We start from the raw sequence: 12,767 nt of genomic DNA, 5'->3' as shown, positions 1-12,767 counted from the left end.
TATTGCTGTTAAGCTACGCTATAGGATGAAGTGTCAGACATGTTTTCTCTGCATTAACTTCTATTCTTTCACCAGAGTAAGTTATTTCTTTCTATGCACAGCAGGGGTGGGTTTCAAACATTGTTCGAACCTACTCTGTGGGTGTGGCCTCCTTTGTGGGAGTGGCTTGCTGCCCATGTGACCGGATGGGAGTGGCTTGCCGCCCATGTGACCGGATATGAAGATGCCGACGACACTTGTCAGAACCACCTTAAATTAACTCCCACACAGCACTGGCATGCATAAGAATAGGATGTCAACTTCTTTTTTCAAAGGCATCTTTGGTTTGCGTTAAAACAACTTCAACACACGCAATGTTCTGATTGCACCACAAACGCAGTAGTCATCCTTACCTTTCACAGAGGCACCGAGTTTTATAAATAGGAGCATGATAGTGTAGAATAATCATCTCCAAGGACCAGTGGTGGGTTTCAAAAAAGTTTGGAAGCTCTTCTGTAGGTGTGGCCTGCTTTCCGGGTCCACTGGTGGAACCTCTTCTAACCGGTTCGGTAGATTTGACGAACCGGTTCTACCGAATAGGTGCGAACTGGTAGGAACCCACCTCCGCATGGCAAGCAAAAAAAACTTCTCAAGCAACAATAACGGGGAATAAAGCAAGTATTGCTGTTAAGCTACACTACAGGATGAAGTGTGAGTCTTGTTTTCAAAGCATTAACTTCTATTCTTTCACCAGAGTAAGCTATTTCTTTCTATGCACAGCTACATTGCTCCCTGAATTATTGCCTCCTCCTCTCCTCCAACATAGTTAGAATAAGATTCCATTAAGAGAAGCAGTCTTAGCAGCTACAGGAGGATGTATAGTGGATTTAATAAAGATCTACAGCTCTATCATACGTGTAACTTTTCAACGATCAATGAGCCTAGAGCTTCTCCTACAAACTGTAACTCAAATTAGATGCCTTAAGATTCATTTAGTTGCTAAGTTGTGCTTGGTTCTTTGCAACCCCATGGAGGACAACACACCAAGCGTCCCTGTCCTCTACTTCCTCCCAGAGCTTGCTCAAACTCATATCCACTGTATCAATGACACTACCCAACCATCTCATCCCTGCCACCCCCTTCTCCTTTTGCCTTCAATCTTTCCCAACATCAGAGTCTTTTCCAACTAGTCCTCATTTGGTGTCCAAACTATTTGAGCTTCAGCTTCAGTACCTGCCCTTCCAAAGAACTGTCAGGGTGGATTCCCTTTAGGATTGATCGACTGACTTGATCTCCTTGCAGTCCAAGGGACTCTCAAGTGTCTTCTCCAACACCACAATTTGAAAGCAAGATGCATTAAGTACATTTCTGGAAAAACTCTTTCCTAAAACTGGCTCTAAAAACAGTAAGTGGCCTTGTAAAGCACACAGTGTGGTGGATTTTCAGGGAGTAAGTGAGTGGTGCAATTCATCTCTCCCACGGATAGAGTCGAGGTGGCGCAGTGGCTAGAGTGCAGTACTGCAGACCACTTCAGCTGACTGCTATCTGCAGTTCAGCGGTTCTAATCTCACCGGCTCAAGGTTGACTCAGCCTTCCATCCTTCCGAGGTGGGTGAATGAGGACCCAGACTGTGGGGGCGATATGCTGACTCTGTAAACCGCTTAGAGAGGGCTGAAAGCCCTATGAAGCGGTATATAAGTCTAACTGCTATATAGGAACCCACTCCCCAGAACAGGCCTATTAATGAAATCCAGAGTGGGATGAAACCTTGAAAACAGCAGATATCTATGTCACTGAATACATGCCACAGAAACTTTTCCCTTAAAACTGAACAGAAGAAACCACGAAGAGCAGAGGACAGTTCTGTCAGAAGGGAAGGGCTGGTTAGATAGTAAAAGCAGATCAGACACGTTGATCAACTATTTCACTTCACCTTGCAGAGGACACGGTGTTGCCCATGTTTCTTGCTTTGGGGAAACTCTTTTTGCAAAAGCTTTGTCAAGCTGTCTTGGTCTGCCAAGAAACATGCCCGATTTCAGAAAGGGCTAAGCAAAACCCTGAAACAATTCCTTTCATATACTGTATGTGTACAATATGTGTCTTTGTACAACCATAAGTGCTGTCCAAATTAAACTCTTCTATTCAAGAATGACGGTTTTTTTATCAATAAAATTCCAAAGAAGTGTGAGAAAAGGTGTCGTACATTCATGGATGCTTTCAACTAAATCAGTATCTGAAGTAAATCTGTTACGTTCCTCAAAGTCCTTGAGAGAAGGGTGGCATATAAATCTAATAAACCTAAACCTAAACCGAGGTGGCGCAGTGGTTAAATGCAGCACTGCAGGCTACTTCAGCTGACTGCAGTTCTGCGGTTCAAATCTCACCGGCTCAGGGTTGACTCAGCCTTCCATCCTTCCGAGGTGGGTGAAATGAGGACCCGGATTGTTGTTGGGGGCAATATGCTGACTCTGTAAACCGCTGAGAGAGGGCTGAAAGCCCCATGAAGCGGTATATGTCTAACTGCTATTGCTAACTGCTATTGCTATTGCTATTGTTATCTGCAGTTCAGCGGTTCTAATCTCACCGGCTCAAGGTTGACTCAGCCTTCCATCCTTCTGAGGTGGGTAAAATGAGGAGCCGGATTGTTGTTGGGGGCAATATGCTGACTCTGTAAACCGCTTAGAGAGGGCTGAAAGCCCTATGAAGCGGTATATAAGTCTAACTGCTATTGCTATTGCTACCTAAAGAAGGAATCCAAGAATTCTGAGAGAAGCTAAACATGGTTTACTGTAAACCATTAAAACTTTTCAGAAGGCCAATCTATTTTGTGCTTGGAACTTTATTTATTTATAAGGTCTTTTCCCTTTCCTTCTATATTATAAGTCCATCAGTATAAAGAAGAACAGGAGCTTTGCTGTAGCAGAAAACCAAATGCTACAGCATTCTATATTCTCCAGTGCAGATTATGGAAACTGAGGGTCCTCCTGTAATAGTGGGAGTGCCTGAGCTGAAGGGGATTTCACCACAGTATGTGCTTAAATGGAGGAGCATGCATTACTCTTAGATTCCTCTGGTGTAAACAGAGGGACTTTTTACTTGTGGGGGTAACTATTGGATGCAACTCAGAAAATTTTCCTTCCCCTTTGTTATGAGTTGGCACAGACCCGTGGTGCGTTCTGGATCCCGGGGCAACCGATACAGCGTCCACCACATGAATGTGCACAGTGCACACGCACATGCGTGCAGCACACTTACCATCTGCGATGCTCCGCGATGCCTCCGCGGCTCTCCAGCTGCTCGGCGGAGCATCGCGCAGGCACCGTACACTCCGTGCTCATGCGCGGAAGCACCAAAGAGCTCAAATTCAGGTAAGGATGGCGGGCAGGCCCTCCGGAGCACTGTACCAGAACGGTACGCAGTGCTCCTGGGAGGCACCGCTATGCCCGTACTGGGGCCTACCAGTCGTAACCAACCACTGGCACAGACATACAAACTTGTTTTTGTCTTTATATTAGACAGTTTCATCTATGCCTCAACAAAAATAGCCAGGATGCTTTGAACCATTTTCAGGCCAAACCACATTCTACTTTTTTATTACACATATTACATTCTTAAATAAAAATGCGTCACATAACTTTTTTTTTTTTTGCATAGATATCTTACAATATACCAATTTAAAAAAGAATTATGAAACAGACCAGTAACAAAAATAAATCTTCTTTTTTCATTAATAATCTTGTAACATTAACATACCACCATCATATAATACAAATAATATTTTTAAATCTTAAGACTTTTGTACAGCCAAAAAAATGGACAAAGTAATATATTCATATATTTATATTTATATTTATATATATATATTTATATATATATAAAAAAAGCTTAAAAAAAATAAAATGCCAACCAAAAAAAGGGAGAATGGAGGGCTACCGTTTTGGGAACTTCTGCGATATACTAGAGCCGTGTTTTTCAACTTTGGCGACTTTTAAGATGTGTGGACTTTAACTCCCAGAATTCCCCAAAACAGCAAGGGGGAATTCTGGGAGTTGAAGTCCACCCATCTTAAAGTTAGCAAGGTTGAGAAACACCGTACTAGAAATACCTGAGAGAACGAGGCTGAAGGTTCCTCCAAATGCACTTGGCAGAAACATCTGGTGAAAAGAAAAGCTGTAGTGCAAAACGAAAGTCCTTCAAGAGTTGTTGGTGGTGGTTACACAGGTATTGTTTTAAAAGAACGACTTGATTTTATATATATAGATATATAATTAGAATGAAAAAAAAAAAAGGATCCGGTGAATCTGTTACAAACACACCGACCCTTTACTTTCCCTAAGCGATATTCATTGTACCCATTGTTATAAATTCCGACATGCTTTTCCCTTGATATAATTTTAGAAAGATTAAAAGGGGGTTATTTCAAGGGAGTAATTTCTCCCATCGTGCTCTCCTGGAACCTCATGGCAAGGATTCCAGTTCTGGAGCTAATTAATGCTGCTCATTTATATAATCAGCCTTGAAGTCAAGAGCAGAATCACTGTAGAATCAGCTGCTTGGGGGATCGAACTGTACGATGGAACGTGCGCCCCAGCAGACTGAGCACATTACATGTGAAGGAAGAAACACTAATCCATGAAAATCAGTAGCTCCTTAATAGTATAAACTACAGCAGGAAAACTGACTCGAAATGGGGGCTCTGGATCTTTGGACTGATGCAACAGAGGCTAATCTTGATCACGAGGGAATCTTATCAGCATTGTAGCTAATAAGAGGCAAAGGCAAGCTTATCTGCTTTGTTATTCCTTTGGATTTTTTCCTGAACTTTCTTAGAATCCAAATTTATTTTGTTTGTTTGGCAGAACTGTGGGATGGGAGGGACACGGGCTTAATGCAATGCTGCTTGCTAATCCCATCCCTTCCCCAATAAAATTTAGGAAGGAGTTGGGCCTGAGAATTACTTCTGGAAAGGATGCACACGAGAGACATCTAACCTCTTTGTTTATTTGACATGTGTGCAGCCCATCTCGCCTAGAAGGCAAGACCTCTTAAAAACGTTCTCAAATCTTATATTTTGCTGGGATCCCAGATTCAGTGCCTCCTAGTTCAATGCATCAAGCCTGCATGTTTCTTCCCTGTCAAAAGTATATACTTCACAAGGATAATCTTGCTTTGGAAGCAGCAAATGACTTGTGAAGACTGGCAACAAAGCTCAGCTTTGGCTAACCTTGAATTGAGGTGAGATTCCAATTTTTCCTCCCCAATTCAAATCCTGATTTGAGTTCCGATTGTTGATCTGCAATTTTTCTCACATACCCCATGGCAGGTTGGAAAAAAAAAGGGCATCTGCTCAAGACCCCTAAATATGCATTGTTCACTTTATCAAGTTTGTGCACAATAATCAGCAGAAGAGCTTATGCATCTGATAAGGGTCATGTGAGGAAGAAACAGACCCGGGCATGTCCATGATTCTGGATTTGGGGCAGTATTTCTCCTCACCAGGAATGAAATACTGTCTATTCTATCCCCAGAAAAGTTATTTACTTGTTATAACCATTTCTTACAAGCATTTGTGCATTCAGGCTTCTAGCTTTGTCCTATTACCCTCCAAGTGTCTTGCATCCATGGAATTGATAGCCATGCAAAAGGCATAATCCCAGCTCCGATGCAGAATTCCTCCAAGTGCAGATGACTCCTGAAGGAACCAGACATGAGCAGAGAGAAAGTATATCCCCATTGGAAGCACTACTTTTAGAGAGAAGGTGCGGAGAAAGCAACAGAAGGCAAGGAAGAGGGGGGGGGGGGCTGAAAACAATTACTGTTACCTTGTGTGACCCCCCCCCCCCCCAAGTCTCTCTCCTCAGCCAGTATTTGTGATATTCTATTGTGTTTTTTAAAAAAATCCCTCAAATATTCTCTTTATACAGTGTTAATCTTGGGACAAAATACTGTTCTCAATACGGATACCATTATAGTACTCTCAATTTGTTGAAGACATCTTTACCATGTATTTACTTACAGTGTTCGTTTGCTGATGATACATGCTAGCATAACTGAAGTGCCGTTTAGTTTTTTTCTTAGAACAGAGCAACTTCACGCAAATTTCACTATATCTGTGAAACTAAAAAAAATAATAAATAAATAATACAATGTCTATCGGGTAATGAAGGGCCAATAGGAAATGAAGTGCTTAACAGCAGTGCTACAATTTTGGTGATCAGGGATTAGCAGATACAATGTTCAAAAATGCATAAAATACAAATAACAACGAATAACAATATGCTGGATATACTGGGGCCAGATATATATTCTGGCCTGACCATATGGCCTTCCAGGGAACCATTTATTAGCCACAGGAATAGTAATAAAATAAATGGAAAATATTAAGTGACAGGCGTGTAAAAATATTACTTTCAGGAATGGCTTCCCAAATGGACCTGTCAGCCATGCTGATTTATTTATCCAAGTAACAATCTGTCACACAGGAATTTTTTAAAAAAGATGTCCATGTATGTTAGAAATTGTATGTTATATTGATAGGTGATTTTTGCACACTGCAGCATAGATAGATAGATAGATAGATGATAGATAGATAGATAGATAGATAGATAGATAGATAGATGATAGAGATGCAGATAGATTAGATTAGATGATAGATAGATAGATAGATAGATAGATAGATGATAGAGATGCAGATAGATTAGATGATAGATAGATAGATAGATAGATAGATAGATAGATAGATGATAGAGATGCAGATAGATTAGATTAGATGATAGATAGATAGATAAATAGATAGATAGATGATAGAGATGCAGATAGATTAGATTAGATGATAGATAGATAGATAGATAGATAGATAGATAGATAGATAGATAGATAATAGACAGACAGACAAACAGACAGACTTAATGTCACTTCCTTCCATGTGGCTTAAAACTCAGAGTACTTTTGTAAACACTTTTCTTCCCCAGTTTTCATTCTGTTTTCTCATGGTATACAACAAAGATATACACAAGCAAAATTGTTCCAAATAAGCCAACATTCTTTTAAAATTCACTGTCAGTAGTAAGGTCCCTCACCAAATGAGACAGAAGTAGAAATTGTTGATTACTACATTAGGCAGAGATGGATTTCACTTCCTCTACATGGGATTACATTTTAGATATATTCAGATATTTTAGCACACAGAACCCGGGAGTTGTACGCCTGCAATTCGGCCTTATGCCCGATCAACAAAATAATAATAATATATTTATATATATATATAAACATAGTTCAATTTAAAAATATGAGTACACCAACTTTAACTTTCAAATCCAAGAATATTTTAGTGTGCTTTTGAAATTACAGCAAGTTAATACATTCTTGATACTTTTCCTCCTATTGTTCAAGGGCTTTAAAGAAAAACGAAGCATTTGCTGTATCCCCACTGAGAAAGAGAGATTCTTGTTGCTGAAAGGGGTTTGGGGGGAGGGGTCAACTCTTGCTATTTATCTGAAGATAGCCCCTATCTTATTTTAGCAAGGAAAGGCAAAATCCTTAATACATAATACACATACACTCACACACACACCACACACACACACACAGACACACACAGACGGGCCCTCTGTTAAATGTTTAAAAGAAAACAAGAGTTCTCTTTTGAACCAAATTATCATGGGGTCTACCAGAAATGTGTAGTACAAATTAGCACATAGAGTATGCCACGCAATTAACCGATTCCAAATTTTCCAGAGCATATTGTAAACTGGCCTACTGAAAACAGGATGCAGCTCACTGCTGTTGCTGAAGCAATAAGACTGCTCAAAGGCAAGGCTGCCTGAATGAAATGCCTCGTGTTGCATGCTGCTTTCGCCTGTATTTCCTATCCAAACTTCCTTACGTTAAACTAGGAAATTAAGTTACTCTCTCTTGCCTTGACATTTCCTATCCTTGAGATCATTAGCATCAGCAATAGCAGTTAGACTTATATACTGCTTCATAGGGCTTTCAGCCCTCTCTAAGCGGTTTACAGAGTCAGCATATTGCCCCCAACAACAATCCGGGTCCTCATTTTACCCACCTCGGAAGGATGGAAGGCTGAGTCAACCCTGAGCCGGTGAGATTTGAACTGCTGAACTGCAGTCAGCTGAAGTAGCCTGCAGTGCTGCATTTAACCACTGCGCCACCTTGGCTAATAAAGACTGGGTGGTAGAACCCTGCCATCACTGCTATGCTATAAAATCCTTTTATAGGATGGTAAAAGCCAAGATTAGGCCTGATAAATGATGTAATTAGATCTTTGAAATATGTACACTCTCTCTCTCCTCCCTCAATTCCTGTTGAATTTGCAATAGAAATACGGAGCCCACTAAAAATCATTTTTGGTATGGCACAATCATGGTTTTCTTTTGATAAGAAAATCTCAAGAACAAGTTGCCATTTGCGTTTGCATTTCCCAAGGCTCATAATTCAGAATCGTGCCTCCTGCCTGCCTGCCTCCCTCCCATGCATGTGAGAGTGTCAGTATGATTAGGATTGCAGTCAGATCCTATCGCTGCCAGTGGATGAGGTGGTTCCCTGGGAAGTAAGAGACTCCCACTGACAAGTGCTAACAACCTTAACAGACAAGCATTGCAAACTAGGGGCAAAGGCAGATGGCTAAGCTATGATTGATTTGCTGTACAAAGTTATAGGCTTCTGATTATTTATTTGGTGCTGCTGGCCAGCTGATAGCCGTATAATCTATAGTGGAAAAATAGCAACTTTATGCATCCGCTATGGATCAACATCTCTTGCTGGTTCATCATCTCACAGGCTGAGAGAGTAGCTCTTTTCACGTTTACTCAGGAAGAGGCCCTGTGTGATTTAGTTGGCTTACTCCCAAGTCCCTATACCCTCAAATCTACTTTGAAGAGTGAGACAAGGAACAAGCTTTTTTGTTCCTCAGATTATTTCAAGTCCTGTTAACAGAAAATTTTCTAATACCAATAAGATAGATGAACACAGTTCCTTTTGGTTTCTCTGACTTCCCATTCACATCTCTTCAGATTATTTAAGAAAGCAAACACATTTTAAATTTATGCCTAACTCTTATAGTCTCAAATTCCATTCTAGATACAACAGAACTGAATATTTTAGGCTATGGATATTACTTAAGGACTATGCCATGACAGATACATATATATTTCTGTGCGTGTGTGTGTGAGAGAGAGAGACAGCATATATACACATACATACACACACAGATATATATACATACGCACATCTATATACACACACACACATACGTATACATGCATGCACATTATGTAAAACTCTATAAGAGAACAAAAAATCTTGACAGTAGAGATTTTTCAGCTAACGTTGTCTAGATGTTCAGTCTTCTCTCTTCTCTGATATTCTAAAACTGTCACATAATATTACAATACCAAGTTACAGAGTTCTCAAATTCCCAGTGAACACCTCCGCAAACAGAAAAGATGCAAACAGAGTTAAGAGAACTATAAGATTGTCAGCAAACAATGCTCCAAGATTTCTTCACCACAAATCTTTGGAATAAAACTTAAGATCTTACCCTTATTCTTAAATTCTAATGTTAATTGCCTCTGTAAAGAGTATTCAGGATTTTGGTCCATATCTCATTCCATCGTTAAGGGCTAATCTTTGTTTATTTGCAATATAAATGGTTGCTGATAGTCACAGTATATGCAGGGATTCTGAGCCCAAGGAGGGAACTGTTTGGAACCTCAATAGCTGAATGAAATTAGAGATGGAAAGAAAACCGTCTAAGTGTTATGAGTCAGTATCTGTACTTCCATTTATATATTTGAAGATATAAAAAAGTTATTTTAATGTTTTTTACATCCTAAACGTGAATTAGGAAAATTAGTGAACAGTCAACAAGTCAAAAACAGTCCAAAGTAAGGGCAGTGAGCTAGTTTAGTGAGTGGAAGAGTAGCAACCAAGAGAGTTACAGGCCATTCCGTTTCTCAGCACATCTTGCAGGGATGGTCCCAAGTTAACTTATACACAGCCATTCTGAATCACTACCTCTTTACCTGCATGAGAGATAGTTTGAAAAGGCAGTCTTTGGAATAGTGCCAGCTCCAACTAGCTAAAAATAAACATTATGCATATATAGAGGAAGGGGTGTGTGTGTGTGTGTGTGCGTGTGTGTAAGTAAAGTACAGGAAAAAAAATCTAATTGGACCACAACCATCGAACTATCTACAAGAGCCAAGCATGAGCCTGATGCCTCCATTGTTCATTAAATAGTTACAACCATTGCTTGAAGTGCACCCATGCATCTATTTTTATTTTTGTTTAAATTAGTTGTTTGGAAAGAAGTCCGTGCTGACCAAAAAGCCAATCCTTTTTATTCAACTGCATTGTGTTGGACAAGTGGGAATCACACCACCTTAATAAAATGGGAAAGGAGAATCTAGGTAGGCATTTTCTTTTTTTTTTTTTAGAAGAAAACATGTAGGAGACTAATATTAAAAGCAAGAGGTTCTCCCTTTTCCACTCCCAACTTACATGATTGCAAGTATTCTATGGATCTGCTTAACCCCAAAATATTTCTTTTGCGGGTGGCCAGGCACACACACACACATATTATGTCACCACATATTTCACCAGGTAAAAGGGCTAGCAAGAACAAACAAACCAGAATTGCTAACCATTATTTTGTGAGTTGTCACAAGCATGCTCCCCCACGGTGCAGAAGGGAAACCTGAAGTCATGCCTGAGTGAGAGAATCCAAGACAGATATCCAGGTGCGTAAATAAGTTCTCAGAAACTTGGGAGAAAAGCTTCAAAGCTTCAAATAAGCTTCCTTTCAAGTTTTCATTAGGTAATTAAACAGGAAGTCTGAACTATGGCAATATGGTGATGCCTCCAAAGATATATACTGTGATCTTGCTCGGGGATTTCGCTTGTCAACCGTTACGCAATCGTATCATCAGTTTTCACAGTTCCTCTGTACACATGATGTGCAATAACCAAATACCAAAATTAAAGGAACACAACAGTGTCTCTCTTTCTCTCTATATATATATCTATATATCTATATCTCTATCTCCTTGACCAATCCACAAGAGGTGAAGCAAGAAAAGTGGTAGGTGTATCCTAGGATCGCTGCAGAGTGTACTGCCAATTAAGGCCATTGGTATTGACTTAAACAGATCTTGACAGCTCAGTTCTATGAAAAAAGGAAAACGGAGCAGATCAAGAGGTTCTTGAGGAATCTTGATGAATCGTTGTACGTTAAGGGTGCCTTGAAACAAAATCGGCAGAAAGGAAACCAAGAGAGTAAAGTTTTGGCTACCAAACTGGAATTTGGTTTTTCTAGGTCATTAGTTTTCCTTCCAAAATTATCTCAAAAAGAAAAGTTAGTGCTACAAATATGCAAGTCCAAAATAGGTTTCCCCCCACCCCCGCCGCACCTCCCCAGTCAGGTTGCACCAAGAAGCGAGTTACATATATGTGGCTTCTATGCTGTTTCACCTGCAAGGAATCCATCTCTTCCGTTCTGCTTTGATTTCCATTGGCAATAAACAGGAGCAAAGATTTTCAAGTTCTCAAGTGCTGTAAGCAACTGTGTCTTAAAAGACTTCCCCTGCATCCCTTTTCCTAATCACATGTCTTCTGCCTTTCAGGTGGGCAAGGCATTGGAAACAGATTAATGTACTGCTGAGAGCATGACAGCATCCAGTGCGCATTGTGTGTATAGAAGTTTACATGTGATCAAATTCTCTTCTTCTGCAAGGTAGCAAGAGACAGGCAATTGGGTTCCACCCTTCTCCCCATGACGCTATGGTTTAACTGCATCCGGGTCACATTGCAAGTTCCCTATTATTTAGATGTGCCTCTTCATATGGAGGGCAAGGTGATCAGACCTTGAGAAACACCTGCAAAATAAATACAAAAATAAAATCAGTATCAAAAGACAATTTATATCTTTGGGATTTCACTTCTCGTTGTGTGCAGTTTTTAATCAACTGGAAAAGTTTCTGCTTCCTCCTGCATAATTGCAGAAATTGTAAAGCACCCGATATGTACTAAACATGGTATGAACAATAAATGAATTTTTTTTTCTATTACATGGGATTATATAAAGGTATACCGTTATCAAATAGATAATCAAGAATGCAAGGGAATCACGATTTACTGGAAAAAATAATACTGATTGTAACTGAACATATACTGTACAATGAAAGTGAGGTATTTAGTTATACTAGATGAAAAATCTGAGATGGTAAATATTATTCGAGAATATGGATGTTAAAACACCTGTAACCAAATGACGTGCTGTATGTGATGATTTTTTTTTATTGTTGTGTGTATTAAATATATAAGTATACATACAACAGAGAGATACAAAGTGTGTGTGTGTGGGGGGGGGGGAATATAGTTAGGATAGATTAGCAAAGGTAAGGGAATAAGAAATGATACTAAATTATGTCTGGGTTGGCGGAAATACCATCCCAAGGAAACATAAACTGGGATTTAAAATAGACACACCAACAACAATAGAAAAAGAAAGGGAGAGAGGAGGAGAGAATGAAAGGAAGACGGGGGAAAGAAGAAAGAGGTAAGGAGAGGAGGATGGAAAGGAGAGAAAGAGGGGGAGAGAGGGTAGAAAGGGGAAGAGGAAGAGCAGGAGTAGGAGAAAGGTAAGGGAAGAAGGAAGGGGAAGGAGAGAAGGAAGGAGGAAAGTAGAGAAGGGAGGGAGGGAGAAAGGAAAGGGAAAGGAAAGGAGGATGGGAGAGAAAAGGAAGGAGAGAGGGTAGGAAGGGAAAGAG

The 12,767-nt window shown here is 40.0% G+C and overlaps 1 protein-coding gene across 1 annotated transcript in view; it reads right to left on the bottom strand.

Moving 5' to 3' along the window:
• Positions 1-8,673: 8,673 nt before the first annotated feature.
• KLF7 (Kruppel like factor 7) overlaps positions 8,674-12,767 on the bottom strand; it is an 86,751-nt gene continuing 82,657 nt past the window's right edge. The window contains exon 4 of the mRNA XM_032233500.1: positions 8,674-11,873. Coding sequence (XP_032089391.1) covers positions 11,822-11,873 — 52 coding nt within the window. The 3' untranslated portion in view covers positions 8,674-11,821. The remainder of the gene's footprint in view (positions 11,874-12,767) is intronic.

This window comes from Thamnophis elegans, chromosome 1 (assembly GCF_009769535.1).
Source record: "Thamnophis elegans isolate rThaEle1 chromosome 1, rThaEle1.pri, whole genome shotgun sequence".
NCBI lineage: Eukaryota > Metazoa > Chordata > Lepidosauria > Squamata > Colubridae > Thamnophis > Thamnophis elegans.
Note: the sequence above shows the minus strand (reverse complement) of the source record. Positions and strands in the feature narration are given on the sequence as shown.